Source organism: Prionailurus bengalensis, chromosome E1 (genome assembly GCF_016509475.1).
Source record: "Prionailurus bengalensis isolate Pbe53 chromosome E1, Fcat_Pben_1.1_paternal_pri, whole genome shotgun sequence".
Classification (NCBI taxonomy): domain Eukaryota; kingdom Metazoa; phylum Chordata; class Mammalia; order Carnivora; family Felidae; genus Prionailurus; species Prionailurus bengalensis.
This window is the reverse complement of record NC_057347.1, coordinates 12,249,350-12,274,363: the sequence shown is the minus strand read 5'-3', so window position 1 is coordinate 12,274,363 and position 25,014 is coordinate 12,249,350. Positions and strand designations below refer to the sequence as shown.

Sequence of the window (25,014 nt, the reverse complement as noted above, 5' to 3'; positions counted from 1 at the left end):
GCAGGCGAAGGGCACAGAGAGACAGGGGACAGAGGACCCAAAGTGGGCCCTGCCCTGACAGCAGAGAACCCGATTCAGGGCTCAAACTCACAAACCATGAAATCATGAGCTGAGCCAAGTCGGAAGGAAGACTGAGCCACCCACATGCCCCTCGTTTTTCTTCTTTTTAATCACTCTGAAAGGTACTGACTTTCTAAAGCAAAAATAGTGGTGTTTGAAGAGTTGATCGAACACGGGCGCCAGGGTGGCTCAGATGGTGAAGTGCCCGACTTCAGCTCAGGTCATGATCCCACGGTTCGTGGGTTTGAGCCCCAGGTCGGGTTGTGTGCTGACAGCTCAGAGCCTGGATGGAGCCTGTTCGAATTCTGTGTCTCCCTCTCTCTCTGTCCCTCCCCTGCTCATGCTCTCTCTCTCTCTCAAAAATAAATAAACGTTAAAACAATTAAACATTAAACATTAAATTAAATTTTAAATTAAAATTTAAAACATTAAACTGTTAAAAATTAAAATTTTTAATTTTTCAAGAATGTCTTAAAAAAATTCGAAGTCAACTTGCCTGTCAAGGGATATGAAGCAGAGGTGGATTTGGGGAGGGCCTGGGTGATGGGCTGACTTGTGTCCCCCAAATTCATGTGTTGAAGCCCTAAACCCCAGGTCTCCAGAACGTGACCTTATTTGGAGCTAGAGTCTTTTTTTTTTTTTTAATTTTTTTTTCAACATTTATTTATTTTTGGGACAGAGAGAGACAGAGCATGAATGGGGGAGGCGCAGAGAGAGAGGGAGACACAGAATCGGAAACAGGCTCCAGGCTCTGAGCCATCAGCCCAGAGCCCGACGCGGGGCTCGAACTCACGGACCACGAGATCGTGACCTGGCTGAAGTCGGACGCTTAACCGACTGCGCCACCCAGGCGCCCCTAGAGCTAGAGTCTTAACAGAGGGGATCAAGTTGAATGAGACCTGAGGGCGGGTCCCGATCCCGTAGGACTGGTGTCCTCATAAAAAGGAAAGAATTTGGACACAGACACACATGGGGGAGCCCGGGCCGAACAGAGGGTCCTTCCCTCACGGGCCTCCGGAGGACTCTCCGAAGGAAGCAGACACCTTGACGGCAGATGTCACACCTCAAGAAGTGGGGGACACCACCCAGCGCGTCCTACTTTGTTCGAAGAGCCCTGGGAAGCGGATACGGCCTGTAGCGCATTGGGGGAAGCATCAGGCTTCCCGTCTACACTTCCCAAAGCGTGTTATGTGAACCTCACAGTTGTGCCAGGTAATTTGGAGTGGCACAGGATGAATTACTTTGATTTACAGAACCATGTATTTGTCTTACTGGGTAAATGCTTCTAAGAACAGTTATGCCTTTTAAGGGCGACTAAAATGCGGGTTTCGATGCTACTCAACATATAAAATACAGTAAAACCTTGGTTTGCGAGCATAACTCGTTCCGGAAACATGCGTGTACCCAAATCGTTTGCATATCAGGGCGAATTCCAAGAACCGTTGGCTCAGGTGTGATCATGTGACGTTCGGCGTCACGTGCTACCCGTAAGGCAAGACGGCGGTCGTTTACCAGGTTAAAATTTATTAGACATGTTTGCTCGTCTTGCGGGACCCTGGCAGAATTTCCTCGCGATCCAAGGTTTTACTTCTCGGTAACATCTAACACTTGTGGATGTTCAGGTATTATTGCTTATTATCAGTCAGAATGCAGGAAATGCAGCGTGAGGTCAGAGTCGGTCTAGAAGAAAAGGTGAGTTGATGTAAAGAAGAATATTAAGCCACGAACAGTGCAGCTTGGTGGCCAGATGGGGCCAAAGATGGGTGCCAACGAGAAAGCTCCTGCTGACGTCCGGGCAATTAGCCTGGGGCTTTCAGAGCAGCTCAGCACTGGGCTCAGCCTGTGCCTTCCCCACCACACACACACACACACACACACACACTGCACTGTTCTTTGCTGTGCCTAAGGAGGCACGGTGGTGGGGAATTTGTTTAATAAAACAAATGTAAAGAGCCCAGGCCTCTGGTGGGAGGCACGCCTCCTTCAGGCCATTTAGGGTTCCCCTCTCTCTGGCTTCCCCTCTTGAACGAAAAGGCACAACACAGTCCCAGCGTGTACCCGCTCCCCCACCCACTTCCCACCCAGCACACGTCAACGAGCTCGAGCTCGGTCGTGAGCCTGGTGGGACCGTCAGCTTGCAGGTCCTCAGAAACCAGGCGGACCCCTTGTGGTGGCAGCGGGAAGGGTGAGACGTCCAGAGTCATCATAGGGGAGACACGACGGAAACCAGAGAAAGGGAGGAGCGGGCAGCCGGGGAGGGTTTTATTTCTAAAGAAGGGCTCTTGGGGGTTGTGGCCAGCAGGTAGGTATGACTTCACTGCAGGTGTTTAGGTGATGGCGACCTACAGTGGAGACGTGGATAAAGTTGGTGACAGGCCTCCCTCCCTCGCACCTCCCTCCCTCCAGCTCTTTTCTCCCCCTTTGTTTTCTCTCCGCCCCACCTCTCCCCCCTCCTCCGCCTCCCTCCCCGTGCCTTCACCTCTCTCCCCCTTCCTCCACCTGTCTCCCCCCTCCTCCGCCTCTCTCCCCTACCCCCATCTCTCTCCCGGTCTCACCCTGCCTCCATTTCACGAGGTCGGGCCTCCCTCCTCCGCAGGAGCGCACAGGACCTCAAGGCCGCCTTCCGGGGCGCGCGCGCACGGCTGTCCGATCGTGGTCCGGCCGAGGCGCCCCCACCTCCCAGAGCGCGCGGCGCCGGGGGTCCCGGGCCCGCCCGCGCTCTCCTGGGTGGGCTGCCTGCGCTCCGGGAAGCAGAAGCTGCACGTCTCCACCGGCTCTGGCAACGCGCCCTCCGCGCTTCCAGCTTCCATCCAGTGATCTGACGGAAGGTGAGAGGGCAATGGCGTTGGCCTTGGCCCTGACCCCTTCTCTACCGCCCTGCATGGAGGGGACAGGCGGCCCGGCGGTCGGGTTCCCCCGTCCCCGCCGCACAGGCAGCCCCCTCTCCCAGCGCCAGCTCCCCTTCTGCTTGGGGAAGGCTGTGTAGGAACCCCTCTGGGAGCGTCCCTGCCAACCCGATGACCATCGCCGGACTCCCACCCTTCCTCGGGTGCCGTATCTGTCTCCATGTGGAACCTGATTTCACCAAGACCCAAAAGATGCTTCCCGTTCGGAAGCAGGGCCAGTGCGGGGACAGAGGGACCTCCCGCAGCTGGCCCCACATGCGGTGCAAGTGCCCGTTTCACACTCACCCTTGGAGGACTTGGCCTGGGTCTGACACGGTGCCGGTGAGGGCTGGCAGGAGAACTGGTCCCCTCTCCTCTTGAGGAAGCAGGCCACGGCCAGGAGGAAGCAGCAGATGATGGCACAGAGGCAGAGCCCCAGTGTGCTGTAGACCAGGGCCAGCTGGTCGGCGCTCAGCTTCAGCCCTGGGGCCGGGGGGGTTGCAAGACAGCCATGAGGCCCCGAGATCAGGAGGGGCCCTTCACCGCCCAGGGCCCTTCCCTAAAGTGTCCCCTCCTCGGGCTAGCATCCCCCTTGGCCTACCATCTTTCTTTTCCCTCATTAGACCCAAGCAAGCCACGTGGCCATCCCCTTGCCCCCTTGGAGGGCCGAGCCCCCGGCCCCCGGCCCTTGGCGTGTTGTGGACCTGTCTGGCTCCTGGAGAAGCTGGTTCCCTTCCTCACCCTGAAGCTTGGCTCGTGTGGACCCTTTTCTGGACTCCGGAAGAAATCAGCCCCCCTCCACCCCAGGCTGGTGGCAACTTCTTCCAAGACCTCAGAGCTGGACACCTCTGGAGCTCGCCCTTTTTACGTCTGCTCTTGCTACAGGATGTAGATCGGGACGCTACCAGCGGTGGATGGAAAAATGGACAGACTATAGTCCCGGGAAGATGTCTCTGTCTCGACCTGGGCCCTCCTGTAAGAGGGGGCCGTCCTGGGGAAGCATACTTTGAGAGTGAGCCGGGCGCAGTTGCTGATGAATCTGGGCTAGCAAACCAGGAGAGTCCTGGGGAGCTGGGGTGGTCACTTTTCTTCCCAGGGCCTTGAGCCTCTGGTTTGGGTGCCAGAGGAAGGCAGCCCTGAGCCGAAGCTCTCCCCTTGAAGTTTCTCCTGGCTCCTGGAATTGGGGTGCTCCATAGGCCCCAGGTAGAAAAGGACAGATGAGCCAGAGTCAGTATGTGTGTGTGTAATAGACGCATGGTGTGGGCCCCCCACCGAGCCCTTACCATATGCAGGTGCTTCGGGCAGTGTCTCCGTAATCTGAACGAGGACTGATCACCCACCTTTGGATATTGAGATATAACTCATATGCCATCAAATTCACCATTCTAAAGCGGGCAACTGTGGGTTTCAGTATATCCACAAGGTCGTGCAACCATCACCACTGTCTGATCTGAAGACATTTCTGTCACCCGCGTACTCCCTAGCAGTCACCCCCCCATCTCCCTTGCCCCAGCCCCTGGCACCACGAAGCTACACTCCGACTCTGCAGATGTGTCTATTCTGGACACTTCACACGAATGGAATCACACAATGTGTGGCCCGTTGTGTCTGGCTTCTCTCGCTGAGCGTGTTTTCAAGGCCGATCGTCATTGTCGTGTGTTGGGACTTCCCTCCCTACTGTGGCTGAATAATGTTCCATTGTACCGTCACCCCTCAGTTTGTCTATCCGTCCAGCTGCCGATGGGCCTTTGGGTCGTTGTCACCTTTTGCTGTTGCGAATAATGCTGCTGTGAACATTTGTGCCCAAGTGTGCGTCTGGACGCACGTTTTCAGTTTTCTGGGGTGTATACACCTAGGGGTGGAATTTCTGGGTCAGAGGGTAACTCTACGTTTAACTTTTTGAGGAAAAACCGGACATTTTCCACCGTGACTGCACCATTTTACACCCCACTTTGCAGGTGACAAAACTGAGATTCAAAGTCACACTGTCCACAGTCGCAGCTGCTACTGGGGGCGGGTCTGACGGGCTCCAGGCCAGTTCCTTGCACGCGCTCCTCAGAGTCACGATTTTTATACAGTAACAGCTGGCAGGTGCCACCTGACATTTACAGAGGGAGAATGGGAGCTCTGGGTGGGCGGTGCTGGCCTTCTGTCCCCTGCCCAGAGCTCAGAGAAGCCACGGAGGAGGGGGATGCAGAGAACCCCCAGTGCGGCTCACCGTGTGCCAGTGCTACAGATCTGGAGACTGAGGCCCGAAGAGGAAAGAGGAACCAAGGGAGGTCACAGGGCCTCGGGCAGAGCAGGCCGGCCATCCACACGTCCCAACCCCCAGGTCTTTCCGCCTGCCTACCTGCTCCTGCTCGCCTCTGGAGTAAGATGACCTCGTGCAGCTGGCTTAGCAGGGGAGAGGCCGGCAGCCTCCGCATCAGGGACGGGTGCCCGGCCACCAGATTGCTAAGCACAGATGCACCGCCGTGTGGGTTCAAGGAGGGAGTCCAAACATCTGCGTATTTCAGATGTTCTCAGCACAAATTCTAACACCCAGACCTGGCAGCAAGTGCACACAGATGGTCCCCAGAGAACCACCTCCCCACAGCCTGCCCTTCAAATTAGGGCCGGGCTGGGCCTCCCTGAAACCTCAGACGGCAGAGGCCATCGGCGCCAGCCCCGCTCTGCGCCCTCCGAAGGCCCGCAGCCCCTGCTTCTGCTCTCTTGGGAGCCCCCTCGAGAAGGTCAGCTGGAGGAGCCACGTGGAGGCGCCCCTTGGAGAAGTCATGGGAAGAGGGGACCGCGGGGAGGAGCGAGGCCCGGCCGTCCCAGATTCAGAGCCCAGCGCCACCTGCCTGTGGCTACAAGGAGACCCCAAGCAGACACCAGACCTGCCCAGCTGAGCCCAGTAACCCACGGAACCACACAAGATGATAAAGCGGTTCTTTGGAGGCCACTAGGTTTTCAGTGGCTTTTGGGTGCTGCAGTAAACAACCAAACGGTGACAGTGCTCCTGAGGGGCTGGTCCCAGCTGCTCCTTGCCTCTCTGCCCAGACCAGCGATCTGCTGTTCCCTGCGGCCAGTGGACCTAGTTCCTGCCTGGTGATTGCCCCTAGTACATGCTCTGCCGAGTTCCTGGACCAGGACGAGGAGGGCAGGTTAGAAGTACAGATGTCCCCGGGGCGCCTGAGTGGCTCAGTCGGTTAAGTGTCCCACTTCAGCTCAGGTCATGGTCTCGCGGTTGGTAAGTTCAAGGCCCGCGTCTGGCTCTGTGCTGAGAGCTGGGAGCCTGGAGCCTGCTTCGGATTCTGTGTCTCCCTCTCCCTCTGCCCCTTGCCTGCTCGTGCTCTGTCTCTCTCTCTGTATCTCTCCCCACACCTTGAAGACTTCCCCCCACACCTTCTTCTTTTTCTCTCAGGTGATTTGTGTGTGTTGTCTATTCAAAACATAAAACAGCTCGAAGCTGCTCTAGCGGTCCGCGTGTCCAAAGAACCGTGTACAAGGCGCACCAGGAGGACAGGCAAGTCATAGAGTTCCAGCAGCTGGCGGGGCCGCTAACGGGAAAGCTGTCCCCGCTGCTTCGTGCGCCACCCGAGTGGGCCCTGCACCGGGTCTGGCAGCGGTGAGCGCCTAGACTCTCCTGGGGGCTGGAGGTGGGGAGTGTGCCCTTCTCTGCTCTTTGTTCGGTTTCCAAGATCACTTGGGTCCATGACCTCAGAAGTGGCCTTCTGTCGGCCCTCAGTGACCGGGACCCTGCAAGACAGAGGCCTTGCCCCGTGCTTCCCTGTCGGCACCCCCCCCCCCCAGCAGCAAAGGGGCACAATCAAAAGTTTTTGTGAGAAAAAGGGATGCATTCTCTGTCCTTGTCTGAAAGTCGAGCCCTGGGGATACAGCCCCTGGTGGTGCAGTTCCCAGAAACCGCCACCAGGAGGCACCACTCAAAGCTTCTGGCCGCTTGGGAGCTAGGCTGGCCCTAGCCCAAGGACAGTTTATTTGCAAGCTGGGTTTTGCTTTTGTTTTGTTTCGTTTTACTGTCTTCAAAGCCCTGTCTTATCTAAAAATAGAATTTCCCCCAGACTGCTGCTGTCCCCAGCTCAGGTTGAGGCTGGCCAGCCGGTCAACATTATAACTTGTCTGTTAGGGACAGAGTTAAGGGACCTTAACATGACAACTTGTCACTTAGAGGGAGAGCAAAAGGGCCTTTGTGGCCCTGGCAGGGCTGTGCAAGAATCCAGACGCCACTGCCTCAGCTGGATGTAGCTGAGGGCAGGAAGGCATGATTTTAAGCCTGGGCCCTGCAGCCACAACTGCTTGAGGCGAACGTGGCTTTGGACATTTTAGTCTGCTTCCTCAGGCCTCGGTTTCCTCATCTGTAAAATGGGGAATGATATACCGATCAGCATTGTTTGGCATCCATGACGTAATACAAGTAAATACATACGAGGCAGCTGGGCCTGGGAGGACCGGCCCAGCAAAAGTCACCAGGTGTCCCCACGCTGCCACAGCTCAGCTGGCAGGGCAGTTTGTCCATAGGGGAGGAGTGGGTTTGGGGCGGCAATTGGAGGACGCCAGACACGTGGGGCTTTCTGCCCCTCCTCCCTCCGGGAAGACTCTGGGCGCACCTTGTGGGCTGCGGCCGTGCGGATGGCCAGCTCAGCATCCCGGACGCTCCGTTTGTCCCTCCTTCCCTCTGCACATGCCGGTGACACTTGGTCCAAAGTTTGCCTTGAGAAGGGGTTTCCTGCAGTGAGTGTGAGCCTCACTATTAGGCTATTGGGGGGCCTGCAAATGCCCGCGGAAGGCCCCCCTATTGTGTGTGTGTGTGAGTGTGTGTGTGCGTGTGTGTGTGAGAGAGAGAGACACACACACACACACACTTGGCTGCCATTTTGGGAGACAATTTGGGAAAGGATGGGGGGCTCTGTTTCCAGAATACCACATCCCCCGCATTCCTCACACCCCCTCATCAGGGCCTGGGATCCCCGAGTCCCCATTCTTTCTGGGGCCACCCCCTCTGAGAGTGACCCTCCATCCTGCTGGGGGAAGGGCTCCTACACAGACTTGGCCACTGCTCCTGTGCAGCCCCTCTCCCCGGCCCTGGATCAGGCCCATCGGCCTTTCCACTTGCTCAACCTGCTCCAACTGACGGAGGAAGCCTCCTGCCCCCGGGCTCTCCCTCCCGCTACTGCCCGATTTCCCCACGGTCCTCTCCGTGCCTTCACGCCTAGGTCACTGGTCCACGCTCCCTACTCTGGCTTCTGCCCCCGTGTTTTATCAAGAGGGTTTTAGTGAGGACCTCAGCTTCGGCCCTGGGGAGAGGGGCATGTGGGGCCTGTCACGGTGGGGTGGGGCTGCACTGCGTCCTCTGAGGGAACAAACGAAAAGCCAAGCATAAGACCAACCCCCAGGGCCACCCTGTGGAGCTGTAGTTCCCAAACCAAAGGAAACCCTGAGCGATTCCTGGGACAAAAGTGGCGTTCTCCCCGACCCCCAAATCCTTCTATGGCTGTGACTCCCAGTGAGAAAACGGCTGTTCCCCACCCTGCACACATGACCTGCAAATGCATGAGTCCGTGTGTCTCTTTTCCTTAAAGGCCTGTTGTGCTTCCCGTTTGCCGAGCCGGCGCTCCAGCTCTGACCGCCTTGGGCCTTTTCTCCCTGGGGTGCGTGTGCCCCACAGCTCGGCGCTGCCCCCCACCCTGGACGCTGCGGACGCCTGGCTCCCACGCGCCCTCACCTCCTCCAGCGCCCCCGCCTGGAGCCCCCCGCCTGTGATCGTCACGGTGGGGCTGTGAGCTCCAGGCCCGGCTTCCTAAGCTGCTCAGTGAACACGCGGGGCCCTGGCGGGCAGTCTGTGCCCCTGTGTCCCCCACCCTGCCCCTGCGCATTCCCATCTGGTGGAATGAGGTTGAAATGGACTGAGGGGGGATGTTGAAGGCCCGATAAGGGATCGGACTGAGCATGGAAAGGGAGAGGAAGAGGCCTCATGGACGGTAAGAGAGGGGCTCCCTGCCTCGCCCCCCACCATTTCCTCAGGTCAGGACCGCCTCCACCCAGGGACGCCTGAAAATGGCCCTTCAGAGGGTCCTCTGACCTCACTGTGGCCAGAACTGGTGGACATTTGCAAACTTCTCTGCGGTGTGACCTACTCCTTCCAGAACCTTCCTCCTTGTTTGCCTTTGTGGACATACGGGCCTCTGGGCTCTGCTCTGACCTCCCCAACTGCTCCTTTGCAGTGTGTCTGGGGGAGATTCTACTGACCCCTCAGAGGCAGACCCCTCTCCCATGAAGCCTTCCTTCTCAGCCCTTTTCTCCTCGCACCTCCTGGGTCCCCAGGGAATCTTTTTCATTCTTGGGACCAAAACTGCCACCCTATAGGCCCATGAAATCCAAGTTCTCCAGTGAGATGCTCCCCAGAGCTCTGGACCCATGTGAGGAGTCCTGGCTGCCTCCAAGGCTGGCATCACCTGCCCATGGGGGACCCAACTCAGAGCTCTGGGGTCCCTCTGGTTTCCTCCCCGCCGACCCTGGTTCCATCCCCTCAAAGAGATGCCCCCTCGTAACCTGCAACTGTGACCTCATTCGGAAAAAAAGAGCCTTTGTGAGTGTAATTAAGTTAAGGATCTCAAGAAGAGAGAGTGTGGATCAGGCTGGGCCCTAAATTCAATGACAAGTGTCCTTAGAAAGAGAGAAGACACAGAGTGGAGCCACAGGAAGATGGGGGCCACCACACGCCAAGGCCCGGGGCCACCAGCAGCTGGACGGGGCGAGGAAAGATCCTCCCCCAGAGCCGTAGGAGGAAGCACAGCTGCAGAGACCTCGATCTCAGCCCTCCAGCCTCCAGAACGGCCAGAAGGACATCGGCGTTAAGCCCCGCCGTTTGTGGCATGGTGCTTCGGCAGCCGCAGGACGCTGACATCGCCAGCCCGGGAAAGGACCCACATTCTGCTCGTCCCACCCAACGACGTCCCTGAAGTGCCAGGCGCGGCCCCGTGCCCCCAAGTCTCAGAGGCAGTCAGGCCTCACGAGAGCCCTGTGTGCTGTCATGATCACTACAAGCGGGGACAGTCAGGCGCAAGCCGTCCAGAAGCTTCCCTGGCTCACCCAGAGCATGGGCTGGAATCCAAGTGCCGGCAGGCTCGCTGGGAGCCCTGCTCCCAACACCACCCAGAGCTCCTAACGTGGGGACCAGGGGGCCCAGGGATAGGGTCTGGGGGCTCCGCAGGCTCGGATAAGAAAGATGCATCTTTTATTTCACTGATGGCCAACTGAGATTTGGCTTTCGGTTCCACCCTCTGTAGAGGCTGGCCCTGAGTTGTACAAGCAGCGGACTGTGGCTTTGTCAATAGCAGAGCCCCAGGTGTCTCCGTATCCTGCCTCAGTGGGTCCGGGCAGCCTGCGATGTTGTCTGTTTCCTAGCAGTTTGAAATCACCTGTCGTCATCCAGCCCACCGCCCCGTCTCGCCATTTAATGCATTGATAGAGAAGCACGCAGATGCATTCTGAGGTTGCAATTTGTGCCATACTTTGGTAATACTCTGATTTAATGTTTAATTTGATTTAATATTTTGAGATACTATATTGATAGTATCTCAACGTCATTGGTTTCTTTGTAGCCCTATGTGCTTGGTTTGATGCACTTTTTTAAAATTTTTATTTTTGAGAGAGAAAGAGAGAGAGAGAGCAAGCGGGAGAGGGGCAGAGAGAGAGGGAGACACAGAATCTAAAATAGGCTCCAGGCTCTGAGCTGTCAGCACAGAGCCCGACGCGGGGCTCAAACCCACAAACTGTGAGATCATGACTTGAGCGGAAATTGGGGGCTTAACTGACTAAGCCTCCCAGGTGCCCTTACACTTTTTAAAAAATGTTTATTTTTTTTGTTTTGAGAGAGAGACAGAGAGTGAGCATGCACATGAGTAGGGGAGGGGCAGAGAGGGAGAGAGAGAGAGAGAGAGCTTGCGCATGAGTAGGGGAGGGGCAGAGACAGAGAATCTCAAGTAGGCTCCATGCTGTCAGTGCAGAGTCTGATGTGGGGCTCGATCTCGTGAACTGGGAGATCATGACCTGGGTGAGCTGAAATCAAGAGTCAGATGCTTAACCGACTGAGGCACCCAGATGCCCCTGTTTGATGCACTTTTAAGTTATTCCCAGAAGGGGTCCCCTGGTGCCCGGTCATCCAGAGGCTGAGTGGCCCCGCTGTGCTCTAGGCCTCCACGGCCACTCAGACGTGAGGGCCCTTCCATCCCACCGATCCCGTGCCAATGTGCCGCCTCTCAAGGACCATCCAAGTCCTTGTCATCTGTGTCATCTGTCATCTAGCCTTCGTTGTTGCTAGACAGAGGCTCTCACGGCCCCTGCTGCCTTTGCCAGCGTCTACCCTTCAAGGCTCCCCGCCATCCAGTCCCCACCTCTCCCACGACTTCCCTGCCCCCAGGAGCACGTCAGTCTCCCCAGCCTGGCAGATAGGGCCCTCTGTCATGGGCCCTGATCCCTCTCCGGGCCCTGTCCGCCCCCTAGCGTGCTCTGCTGTCCCGGCTTCAGCCCTCCGCCCCTCCTCGGGCTCCCCCTCTGGCCCAAAGCTCCTCTCAGCCCCTCATGTCACAGCCACTTTACTCCTCACAACACTTGCACGTGCTGTTCCCCCTGCCTGGAGCAGACTTCCTCCACCTTGTCTCTTAAGCCCACCTTTTCTTTTTAAACGAGCGGTTATGTACACACGGCGGGCACTCACTGACCCCAGTGAGCGTTCTCCTGTACTCTGCACAACAGCCCCACGAAGGTGTGTGACCCCATTCTCACAGAACCAAGGCCCAGAGAGGTGAAGGAACTTGCTCACGGTCACACAGCGAAGGATGGAACCAGGGTCTGGCTCCGCAGCCCCACCCCCCATCACTCCAGTCTGCCCCAAGCCCCCTCCCCCAGAGAAGGCTGCCTTGCCCCCCATCGCACCCCTGGCCGGGTTACGTTGCCACCACGCACCGTGATTAATTTACCATTTGCGTGAGTCTTGTCTATGTCTGACTCTCCCGTCAGATTGTGACTTCTGTGGGGCCGGGGACAGGATTTGTCGTGCTCGGGACACCTCATGTCACATGAAGGAATGACAACCTGGGAGGGACCCGTGAGAGACCTCGAGTAGGGTTGAGGTGGGGCCTGGCGGGGGTGGGAGTGAGTGGGGTGGGTGGCCGGATTCGTGGAGCCCACAGGGGACGGGATCACATCAGCTCCGCCACTGGCTGCAGCCAGAGGCAAGCTTGGCCACGTGACATGCTGTAGTCCACACCCTCGAACAGGTCCACACCTGGTCCTCCCGGGTTTACAATCCATGCCAAGCCCAGCTCCTGCCCCACCAGCACACCCAGGTGTCAGAGGACAGAGCAGAAGGGACCTAAACCCAGGCCTCTGGAGAGACTCGGGCCTGGGGCAGGGCACAACGAGACGGTCTTCAACTCCCTGAGTCCCTGGGAGGGCACGTGGTGTCCCCTGGCTGTGGTATGCATGGGGCCGCTAATGCTGCAGGGTCAGGTATGACTCGCCCCCCACCGTGTCCTTACACACCCCCATCCACACATCCTGGGGGATCTATTCCTGGAGCCCAGATGAGGCTCCCAGATTCTACCCGGTGCCCTGTAGGGATGGGGCTTGCGATGGGTCATCACAGAAAGGAATAGCTAATCGTGTCCCACGGACAACGGGTTACCCTCAGGAAGTGATAACCCCGTGCATGCTGCTCTGGGAGTTTGGCTCCAGCAGAGGGGATACGCTTTGGGACCCCCAGGCTTGGCCTCGATCTCAGCTCAGCTTTGCTCATGAACTCATCGCACAACTCGCAGCAAGTAACCCTAAACTCTGAGACTCCATTTCTTGATCCGTAAAATGGGTGAGATTGATCTGAAGGGGACTCTAGTGCATCAGAGGTGGGAAAGTTCTGGGTCTGGCTGGAAGAATCCAAATACACCGCCAACGGCAGGCTAGACACACAGGTCACAGACAGACACCGGAGGAACGGGGGTGCCCCCCCAGCCCCACTTCGTGGCCCCGTACATCGCTCCCTCTGTATCCACGTCCTCTGCATGCGGATCTGCAGTTCTCATGAGAAAGATGCTGTGCTAGATTAAAATCAGCCACAACCTCACCGTGGCTGCAAATTCTTGGTCTCTCCTCCCACCAAAAGGTGGCATCTCTTTCCCCATCCTTGAATCTGACCGGCTTTGCAACTTGAGTGATAGAAGGTAGCAGTGATGATACAATGCGCGTCCCCAGCCTAGGCAGCTGGAAGCCTGGTGTATTTCTACCTCTTGCACTCCTGCCGTCATCACAAGAAGGACACGCCTTGCCAGCCTGCTGGCCCCAGGAATAGGAAGAGAGATCCATGGAGCAGACCCACGTCTAGCTGAGCCAGCTGAACACAGCTGACCCCAGCCAAAATCCAGACACAGAAGAATAATAAGGCACTGAGTTTTGGGACTGCTTGTTACACAGCAACAGCTCACTGACAGGAGAACAGAAAAGAGTAAAAGACAACAGTCTAACCGAGTAGAACATGGAGCTGGGCAACCTCCATTATCAGGGTGCACGACGCCTGTCCTTTGGTGTCTTGGCACTAAGCTCTGGCATCACAGAAATGATGTCATTGTGAGGAAAGTCACAGCACAGAAAAGAAACCAATCGGGGCCCCAGGGGCCTTCAGGACTATTGTCTCTCCCCTGACAGGCCAAGAGCAGCGTAACTGTCTCAAGTGTTTATGGATCCACGTGGCACCCCCCTCCCATTCTTTCCGACACCACGAGCGGGTGGGTAAGCCAAGAGGTGTTTTCTGGGAGGATCATTAAACACTTTCGATGCTTGGCACGCGGTAGATGTCCGGTTCAAGGGACCCTTCTCACCATATCCCAAGTGGCCAACCCCCAGCATAAGTTGTGTTGTGATATTTCGGTCCCTCTCATTCTTAGGAAGTGCCCATTGTGTCTAACTGGAATCAGAGACCTTGCTCACAAGGTCAGCTCTGCTGGTTAGCTGCTGCCCATGTTTTAAGAACTCATTTAGCCTCCGTTATAAGACTCTCAATGACCAGGTCTTTCCTGGCCCCCCTTCCCACCACCATCACCCCCCCCCCCCCCCCCGCTTCCTTCTGGCCCACAGACTTCTAGATCTTTTGCCTAAATTTTTTTCTATCCTGTGATGACCCTCCCCTGCCTTCTGGCCATTTGCCCTGACTCTGCGCTTCCTGCTTTGCAGACCCTCCTTGTGGAGGCTTGGCACGGGCCCCGCTTCCTGCTCTGACCCTCAGGCACCGTGCAGGCCGGCCTCAGGGGGCTTACCTGGAACTGGCTCGGAGCCTCTGTGCTCTGTTCCCTGGTACCTCCCCAAGTCGTCTGGCCTGGTTTCAGCTTCCCCGGCCCGCTGTCTCCTGAGCTCTGGCGGGAGGTTCGCGTGGCTCCTGAACTTGTTCTCACAGAAGTACGTGCATTGCTTGGGGTGACGTCCACAGATGGAGGCGCAGCTGATGCAGTCCCTCAGGAGCTGGTCGTAGTACCTGCCTTGCTCCTTGTGGCAGCTGAGTGACTCTGGGGGACAGAAACGAGCGGTGCTACTGGGAGACAGGGACCTGCGGGACCCGTGAATCTGGCCTCCAAGGGCGTCACAGTTTAAAAAAAAATCACAGGGCGCCTGGGTGGCTCAGTCGGTTGAGCGTCCTACCTCGGCTCAGGTCATGATCTCACGGTTTGTGGGTTCGAGCCCCGCGTCGGGCTCTGTGCTGACAGCTGACAGCTCGGAGCCTGGAACCTGCTTCCGATTCCGTGTCTCCCTCTCTCTCTGCCCCTCTCACACTCTCTCTCTCTCTCTCTCTCTCTGTCTCAAAAATAAATAAACATTGGGATGCCTGGGCAGCTCAGTTGGTTAAACGTCCAACTTCAGCTCGGGTCACGATCTGGCGGTTTGTGAGTTCGAGCCCCACGTCAGGCTCTGCGCTGACAGCTTGGAGCCTGGAGCCTGCTTTGGATTCTGGGTCTCCCTCTCTCTCTGCCCCTCCCCCACTCACACTCTGTCTCTCTGTCTCTGAAAAATAAATAAACATTAAAAAAATTAAAAATATAAATAAACATTAAACATAAAAATCACAATGCAATTCCCCGGAAGAAATTCCAGAGTGATGCAAGGCCTTTCCCAATAGGTGAGTGGAAGGCTATACATTGTCCAATAAATACTGTCTTAGCTACAATATATACTTTTGATCTGTAGTATTTTTCCTATATTTACTTTACCCTATTTTTACTTTTCACTATTACTTTTCACTATTACTTCTTCTTTGACCTATAGATTATTTAAAAGTGCCTTTCCTGGGGGACCTGGGTGGCTCAGTCGGTTAAGCATCCGACTCTTGATTTCGGCTCCAGTCATGATCTCACAGTTCATGAGTTCAAGCCCCACCATGGCCTCCATGCTGACAGTGCTGAGCCTGCTTGGGATTCTCTGTCTCTCTCTCTCTCTCTCTGCCCCTCCCCTACTTGTGCACACAGGCACCGGCTCTTTCTTGTCCTCAAAGTAAATAAATAAAACTTAAAAAAAAAACCCTCAACAACTTAAAAAGTGCATTTCTTAGCTTCTAAACATAAGAATTTTCTAGTTATCTTTTAAAATCGAAGTCTGGGTTGTTACATCATCACATAAGTCGTGTACTTGCATTTTCCCAACTTCATAGAGGTGGAACCTTTCATATTAACATAAGGATTGGAGGAGGAGGCCAGAAACCACCTTGGCAAGTTGAGGGAGGGGGCTGGAAGGGAGAGGGAAAAACTCAAATTAATAGTGTTTCTTTTGTCGTAATGAGTGAGAATTAGAAGAGCTTAAACAGGGGTCAGTGCCAAGGAGCAGAGGCCACGCAAACTACAGCTTAATCACACTTGCTGTAAGAGAGGAATTTTTAAAAGATGTTTATTTTTGAGAGAGAGAGAGAGAGAGAGAGAAGAGATGGGTGGGGGACAGAGGATCTGCGGCAGGCTCTGAGCTGTCAGCAGAGATCCCGATGCGGGACTCAAACTCACAAACCATGAGATCATGACCTGAGCTGAAGTCGGATGCTTAACCGACTGAGCCACCCAGGCGCCCCTCAGAGAGCAATTTTGAGTGCATAACAGCAATCTATACTTTCACAGGGCAAGTTTCCCTTGTCTTAAAATAAGATTTTATTTATGTGAAAATGGGACTCACACAGATCTTTAAGGGCACATTCCAGAGGCAGTGCCAGATAGAGGGTAAGAACACAGACTTCAAGGTCAGACAGGTTTAAGAGCATCCCTAGCCCTACCTTTGAAGGTTGTGGGGTCTTAGCCTCTCCATGCCTCAGTTTCCTCTCTTCCAGGACAGAGGTAATGATAATATTGACATCTTAGAATCGCTATGAGGATTTGAAGTTCCCGGCAGAGTGCCCGATGCGTGATAAGAAATTTGGGTGAATGGGAGGTTTAAGTAGAATATTCATTGGTGCCTCTTTGCAGCACAAACACACCAGCTCTTATGTCCTTGACCGAAGAAAGGAAAAGACCAGGAAGACTATTGACCTGGGATCTCAGGGAAGATTCAGATGGGACCGGTGACCTCCCCCTGCCCTGTCTCTGCCCCGGGGTCCCACTAAGTCACATAGGACCACTGGCTCCGCCACTCATGAGACAGAGTTGACATGAGGGCAGTGGTGTTCCCGGGGTCTTATGTGTGGACCCCCTCCCCTCCTCAGGGCCCCCGGCGTGGCTGTTGCAGGTGCTGTCTGAGCTCCCCAGACCACCAACCCTCACTGCCCAACCCCATAAACTTCCCCTATGACCTTGATACTTCCTATTGTGTTTTCTACCTCCCTGCCTTTGCCTATACTGGTCCTTCCTGGAGTGCCCTGCCCCCCGCATCTGACTGCTGCATCTACAGACCCTTAATAATCTATCTCCGGTGCACTTACTCCAAAAATGCTTCCCTGCCCCCCAACCCATCAGCCGGGGGGGCATCTCTCCCAACTGTAGCATTTTATGGTACTTTACTTTTCTCCCCTGAATTGTAGTTATTTCTCCCGTCAGATGATAGTCCCTTCAAAGGATCACATCAGTTTCCTATTTTCAAGGGGCTAGAGAGTTCCATGAATATTCGTGGAATGACACAATGAATATTCTACCTCCTAATGATAGAAGAGTCAACCGTGAATAGTTTAGAGTCATGGCTTTGGAGTCAGAGAGTCCTGGTTCAAATCCTAACTCTTCCATTATTATGCTGTGTGACCTTGGGCAAGCAACTCAGCCTCTCTGAGCTCTACTCAATCAGTATTTATGAATCGCTTACTATGTTTCAGTCACGGTGCTAGGCTCAAAAGGAGTTCACGGACTGATGGTTGAGGTATACATGAAACAAATACACACAAAAGAACGTAACACAAATCATGAGAAGTTCCATCAAGGAAAAAAACAAGTTATGAAAAAGAATAACAAACACGGGCACCTGGGTGGCTCAGTCAATTAAGCGTCCGACTTCCGCTCAGGTCACGATCTCACAGCTGGTGGATTTGAGCCCCGCGTCGGGCTCTGTGCCGACAGCTCAGAGCCTGGAGCCTGCTTCTGATTCTGTGTTTCCCTCTCTCTCTGCCCCTCCCCTGCTCACACTCTCTCTCTCTTTCAAATATAAACAAACATTGAAAATAAGAGAATAGCAAGCAGAATATCTTTTTCAAGACAATCAGAAAAAATTGGATATAGCCTGAGTACAGATGATGCTAAGGAATTATTGCTGTGGGTGACGAGATATTAAGGTTATATTTTGAAGGCCTTTATGTGTTGGGGATTCATGATCTAGTATTTACAGGTAAAGCTACATGAGCTCTTGGATTTGCTTTAAAATGCACAAGCAAAAAAGAAAAATGGTTGGGGAATAAAAAGGCAGAATCTATAAAGCTCATGATGGGTAGATAGGGATTTATTATGCTATCCTCTGTGATAGTTCCTGTCATAAAAAGTTTCAAAAGCAAGTCAGAACAGAAAATGACAAAGGGGGATTTAATATATTAGGCCATCAGATAAGACCTCTGACATTTGGCCTGAGACCTGAAGGTTGGTTGAATAGGAGGGAGCTGAGGGAAGAATAACAGGGAAAGGCATTCTAAGCAGAGGATACAACACGTGCAAAGGCCCTGAGGCAGGAAGAAACACAGCATGTTCAAGAAACGGCAAGGAGGCCAGCGTGGCCAGAGCAGAAAGACCCAGGGGTAAAGGGGTGCCACAGTGTACATCTCCTTCCCCCACCTCCTTCTCAGGCACCCAAGTGCAATGGGCCAGGGGGATCTCTGCAGGGAAGGAAGGGGTGATCCAGCCCATGGGGCTCAGGCCCCAGAACTCACTGCAGAATGCTGCACAGGTGCGTGGAATCTGATGGCTGCAGATGAGTTTGCAGGAGAGGCAGATGTTCAGTAGGGGATCCCAGTACTGTTCTTCGGGGCACTGACCCATGGCCACCCCCATCCGCAGGCCCTGTGGAGCTGAGAGGCAGGGAGCATGAGGGTAGCTGGCACCCTGCCGTAGGTCAGAACCCAGCCTCTCCCACTCACATTCCTACTCTGTCCCGGCACGCAGAGGGGGAACCAGACAAAGCTAGCTTCCGACCCCAGCTGCACTTGCGGGGTGACCTGGGGCAACCATCTCAAGTCCCCAAACCTCAGTTTCCCCATGTGTGAGGTGGCAGTTCCGGGGCCGCCGTTCTTGCACCAGCCGTGCCCTTCTCATCCTCGTTCTTTGTCCTGCCTAATGTGCCTCTTTCTACCACAGTGCCTTTTCACCTGCTTGTCCCTTTGCATAAAATGCCCTTCTTCCCTCTCTGCTGGTTATCTTTTCCTGATCCTTTAGGTCACTGTTTCAATTTCATTTCCTCAGAAAAGCCCGGCTCTCTTCCCAGATTAGGACACTCCTCTTCTTCTGCACTACTTGGCACTGTTTTCACTTCACTTTTATGACTGGGACTGTTTGATAGTGTCTCCCCCATCAGCTGCGAGCATCACGCAGGCAAGAACTCTAATTTTTTTGTTCACTGCTCGGCCCTCAATACCTAGATAATGCCTAGGACCTATTAGGTGCTCATTAAGCGAATAAAAAGAGACCCAGGTCCAGCCAGTGCCTAGCATACAGCAAGCATTCAATAAATGTCAATGTCCTTCCCCTTCTCTTCTTTTACTGCGGCACGAGACACACAAAATGATGTGTGTACACTGCACAGATCTTAGGTGTACGACTTGATGAATTTTTCCATATGTATACACCTGTGTCGCAACCCACATCAAGGCCTAGAAATTTCTGGCTCCCTGAAGACTCTCTTGGGTCCCCTCCCGTCCAATACTTCACTTCCGCCGGTAACTTCTATTCTGACTTTTATCCCTGTAGGTCATTGATATTGCCCATCCTTGAACTTTCGTGTCTGGTTGTTGGCTCCGCAAGATATCTGAGACACATTCTCTGTTGAGGCTCTCTCAGTCATTTGCTTTGTATTGACGAGTCTCCCATTTTATGAATGCACCACGTTTTCTAGAATTTTCTGCCTGATTTCCTGGTATTAGCTTCTCCAAAACGATATTTATCCTCAGAGGGAAAGAGAGCGGAAGAAGTTACTGCACCAGGAGACTGATGTGAGCAACACTTTGGAATACGGAAGGCACGTGGACTGGGGTGACTGACTTCAGTTAAAGGTCTCTTTTCTCTGATGCCCGCAGGGAGAAGGAAGCTGACTTGAGCCACAGAACCCCAGGAAGCCTCTGGAACTGGAGGGACCAAGTACCTCTGACAACGGGAGATGGGAAGGCAAAACAATGAAAGAAAGACTGGCTGAAAATGTACAGAAAGACAGCTTGACCCCAGCCGGATTCAATCGCCAGGCAGGTAACAGCCTCTCACCAACCCCAGCAGAAGATTTGGTGTCTTCTCAGGCGCAGCTGAGGGCAGCCCTAAGGTCCACACTCCCCAAAATACGACCTAAGGAGTAGTGTGACCATTTTTTTAAAAAACGTCTCCTTCCCCATCCAGCAACTGGCAGGGAATCAACAGACCCTTCTCTGGGAAAACTGACCCAGAGGAAAAGACCCAAAAGCACTAACTGGGAGATTCTCTCAAGAAAATGACCAAGTTTGCTGCTTGACCCTCTGAGAGCAAAGCTTCTGCATTAACAACCCCATTCGTTTACCCAGAACTTCCAACAGCTCTTTCTGCCTCAATCTGAGTTTGAGCCAAAAGCCACAGGTCACCCGATATTGGAGTACCACCCCTACAGGAAAGAGAACTCAAACAAAGCAAGCAGAAGGGACATGCTGGGAGCCAAGAGAGACAATGCAAGGAACTGGAGAAAATTAAAAGGCAACAATAGCAACAGTTGATATTGATATTGATAGACAGATAGATGAATTTTTACATTCATGAAAAAGAATGGAGTACAGTCTTTAAAGAAGAATATGCAGGGGCGCCTGGGTGGCTCAGTCGGCTAAGCGGCCGACTTTGGCTCGGGTCATGATCTCGCAGTCCGTGAGTTCGAGCCCCATGTCGGGCTCTGTGCTGACAGCTCAGAGCCTGGAGCCTGTTTCAGATTCTGTGTCTCCCTCTCTCTGACCCTCCCCCGTTCATGCTCTGTCTCTCTCTGTCTCAAAAATAAATAAACGTTAAAAAAAATTTAAAAAAAAGAATATGGATAGAACAGCTGAGAATTATTAGACATTAAAAATATAACAGCCAGAATATAAACATCAGTAGAAGGGGTTGCAAGATGTAATTGAAGAAACTTCCTAGAAAATCGGGAGAGAAAAGATACGACAATTGTAGAATCACTTCAGGAAGCCCAGAGGTTGATTAAATGGGAGTTCCAGACCTCAAGGATACAGCTTCCAGATTCAAAGAACCAGTCGGGTGTCTGACACAATAAATTCTCACAAGCCATGACCCATCATCATAAAATGTAGGAGGACCAGAGATTAAGAGCAGGTGCTAAAACCTTCTCGAGAACAAGCAGGCTACCCACAGGGTTCCGTTAGGAAGTCAGTGGAGATCCCAAATCAACACTGGGATGTGAGAAGGCAGGGCAGACGGCAGAGTGGAAGCGCCAGTCATCTGCCCTCCCGCCTAACACATGTTGAGCTGGCAGCAACCATCTGAAGTGACTGTTTTGGAAGTTATCGCAGGGAGAACTGGAGGAAGAAGCTGGTACATTTTTGGAATTTTGGTGCATCTCAATGTATTTCATGGTGGTGGCTAGCATTCCTTGGTCTCCAACCCCATGTGTGCCGTCGTGCAGGCAGCTGCTCACGTTGCCGGTGAAACTTGCTGGAACCCCGATGGGTGAGGAGGACCTTGTCCTCCAAACGTTGGGGTTGTAGGTTCAGATTGCTGTTTGCTGCTTTTGATCAGTGAGGGGCTGGCCCAGAGGTTGGTGACCATTGTTTCAACCCCCAACGGCTGAGGTGGCTTCCAGGGAATTTAAAAGAGATAGTGCTCTTCTCCCCCCAACTCTTGGGAGCCAGACATTTAAGGAAATCTTTGTCCGGTCACTGGCTGACTGCAGAGATAGAGGAACAGAAACTTCAGTGACCACACACAATAAATACCTACTTTGCAAAAATAGTTTGGAAAAGCCACAAGTGGATTCCAGCCATCAACAAGCAAGATACAGTAATCCCTGAGAAATGGGAGAATTAGAATTACTACAACAGAATACTCAAAATATCCAGTTCTCAGAAAACTTATGAAACATACAAAGAAATGAGAAAATACGGCACATTTACAGAAAAAAGAATTTGACAGAAATTATCCCTGAGGAAGCCCAGACGTTGGAAATATTAGTCAAAGATGTTAAATCAACTGTCTTAAGTATATTCAATGCCTAAAGAAAATCATGGGCAAAGAACTAAAGGAAATCAAAAAATTATGTATGAATGAAATATGAGAATATGAATAAAGAGATAGAAGTTGTAAAACAGGAACCAAAACTTGGAAGCAAGCAAGGTTTCCTTCAGTAAGTCAGTGGATAAATAAACTGTGGTACATCCAAACAATGGAATTTACTCAGCACTAAAAAGAAATGAGTTATTGGGGCACGTGGGTGCCTCAGTGGGATAAGCGTCCAACTTCAGCTCAGGTCATGATCTCATGGCTCGTGGGTTCAAGCCCCGCATTGGACGCTGGGCTGACAACGCAGAGCCTGGAGCCTGCTTCAGATTCTATGTCTCGCTTTCTGTCTCTCTGCCCCTATGCTCTTTCTCTCTCTCTCTCTCTCTCAAAAATAAATATTAAAATTTTTTTTTAAAAAGGAATTGAGTTATCAAGCCATGAGAACACATGGAGGAATCTTAACTGCATATTACTAACTAAAAGAAGCCAAGCTGAAAAGGCTACTACTGCATGATTATAGCTTCTAGAAAAGGCAAAACTATGGAAACAGTAGAAAGATTAGTGGCTGTTAGGGGTTGGGGAAGGGAGCACTGAAATTATTCTGTTTGATACTATCATGGTGGATACATGTCCTTCTACGTTGGTGAAATCCCGTAGAATGTACAATGCCAAAAATAAACGTTAGTGTAAACTTATGGACTTTGGGTGATAATGATGTATTAACATAGGTTCATCCGTTGTAACAAATGTACCACTTTAGTGCAGGATGTTCATTGTATAGGACGCTGTGCATGTTTGGGGTAATGAGGTATAGGAGGACTCTCTGTACTTCCCACTTAATTTTTCCATGAACCCAAAACTGCTCTAAAAATAGCCTATTAAAAATGGAAACAGGGGCACCTGGGTCGCTCAGTCGGTTAAGCATCTGACTCTTGATTTTGGCTCAGGTCATGATCTCATGGTTCATGAGATCAAGTCCCACGTCGGACTCTGCTTTAACAGCACAGAACCTGCTTGGGATTCTCTCTTTCACTCTCTCTGTGACCATCCCCTGCTTGTGTTTGCTCTCTCTCTTTCTCTCTCTCTCTGTCTCTGTCTCTCAAAATACATTTTTATAAATTTTTTAAATAAAAAAATGGAAACAAAAAAATTCTGGAATTGAAAAATCTATTAACTGAAATGAATAAAGGTCACTAAAGGGGCTCAACAACAGATTTGAGCAGGCAGAAGAAAGGATCAGATTTGAGCAGGCAGAAGAAAGGACAATTGAATTGCTTAGTCTGAGAAGCAGAAATTTTTAAAAATGAGGAAAAGTGAACAGAACCTGAGGGAATTGTAGGGCCCCATCAAACATGCCACCATAAATTTTTAGGAGTTCAAGAAAGAGAGAGGAAGAGAGAGAGAGAGAGAGAGAGAGAGAGAAGGACATAATATTTGAAAAAAAAAATAAGGCTGAAAAATTCTCAAATCTTAGGAAAGACATAAATGTATGTTCAAGAGCCTCAATGAACTCTAAATAAGGTAAATTCAAAGAGCCCAATGCTGAGACACATTGTAATCAAAATGTGAGAATTGTAAAAGTTGCAACATAGAAACAACTTTTCACATACAGGTAACCTTCAATAAAATTAACAGCTAATTTCTCCTTGGAAACCATAGAGGTCAAGAGGCAGTGGGATGATATATTTAAAGTCCTGAAAGAAAAAAAAAATTGCCAACCAAGAATTACATATCCAGCAATACTATCCTTCAAAGCTGAGGGAGTTCATTCCCAGTTCATTAGACCTGCCCTACAAGGAATGCTAAAGGGAGTCCTTTGTGTTGAAATGAAAGTACCTTAGATGTAGACACAGCCATGAGAACAGATAAGGGACACTGGTAAAGGTAACTACATAGGTAAATATAAAAGCAAGTATTATTGTACTTTTTGTGTGGTTTGTAACTCCTCTTTTCTTTTTCCTATATGATTTAGTGTACCAATGCATAAAACGATTATAAACCTATGTTAATGGGCATAAAATGCATAAAGAGGTAATCTATGACAATAACAATGTAAATGGGAAGGGACAGAGATATAGCAAGAAAATGTATATTATCAAAACTAAGTTAGTATTAAAATTAAGTTGTTATAAGTTTAAAATGTTAATTATATTCCCCAAGGTAACCACTAAGGAAATAACCTTTAAAAGTACAAAAAAGGAGGAGCGTCTGGGTGACTCAGGCGGTTAAGTATCTAACTCTTGATTTCGGCTCAGGCCGTGATATCACGGTTTGTGAGGTCGAGCCCTGTGTCATGCTCTTTGCTGACAGCATGGAGCCTGCTTGGGATTCTCCCCCCAAACTCCACTTCCCTGTCTCTGAATAAATAAATAAACATTTAAAAAAAGGAAAGAAAAAGTGAATCAAAATGTTACACTACAAGCAACCAACTACATACAAAAAAGGGGAGTAATGGAGAAATTGAGGAACAAAAAACATAAGATACAGAAAACAGATAAACGACAGAAGTAAATCCTTTTTTATCAGTCATCACATCAAAGTAAATGGACTAAATTCCCCTATTAAAAGGCAGAAATTGGCAAATTGGATTAAAAAAGAAAGCAGTATCCATCTATATGCTGTGTACAAGAGACTTCCTTTAGATAAAAGGACACTAAGAGATTGTAAGTAGAAACAATGAACAATATATTCCATGCAAATAATAGCCAAAAGGGAGCTGAGGCGGTTATATTATTGTCAGACAAAATAGACCTTAAGTCAAAAGAGGTTACAAGAAACAAGGAAGGACAAAATATATTGATAAAAAGTTTGATACAGCAAGAAGGTAATAACAATTATAAACATACACGCATCTAACAACAGAGCCCCAAAATATATGAAACAAAAATTGACAGAGTTGAAGGGAGAAATGGATAGTTCTACAATAATATTTGCATATGTTAATACCCTGCTTTTCGTAATGGATAGAAGAACCAAGCAAAAGATCAATAAGGAAATAGAGAATTTGAACAACACTATGAATCAATGATATATAATAGACATATACAAATACTACACTCAGCAACAGCAGTATACACATCCTTCTCAAGTGTACATGGAACATTCTCTACAGTAGACCATATATTGGATCACAAACCAAACGTTAACAGGTTTTAAAAAATTGAAATCATTCAAAGTATCTTTTCTGATCA

At 51.5% G+C, this 25,014-nt stretch overlaps 1 protein-coding gene across 1 annotated transcript in view; it reads right to left on the bottom strand.

Moving 5' to 3' along the window:
* Positions 1–2,300: 2,300 nt before the first annotated feature.
* TNFRSF13B (TNF receptor superfamily member 13B) overlaps positions 2,301–25,014 on the bottom strand; it is a 36,585-nt gene continuing 13,871 nt past the window's right edge. The window contains exons 2-6 of the mRNA XM_043583356.1: positions 18,307–18,444; positions 14,255–14,500; positions 3,252–3,428; positions 2,616–2,878; positions 2,301–2,402 (exon numbers count right to left, since the gene is read on the bottom strand). Coding sequence (XP_043439291.1) covers positions 2,628–2,878; positions 3,252–3,428; positions 14,255–14,500; positions 18,307–18,444 — 812 coding nt within the window. The 3' untranslated portion in view covers positions 2,301–2,402; positions 2,616–2,627. The remainder of the gene's footprint in view (positions 2,403–2,615; positions 2,879–3,251; positions 3,429–14,254; positions 14,501–18,306; positions 18,445–25,014) is intronic.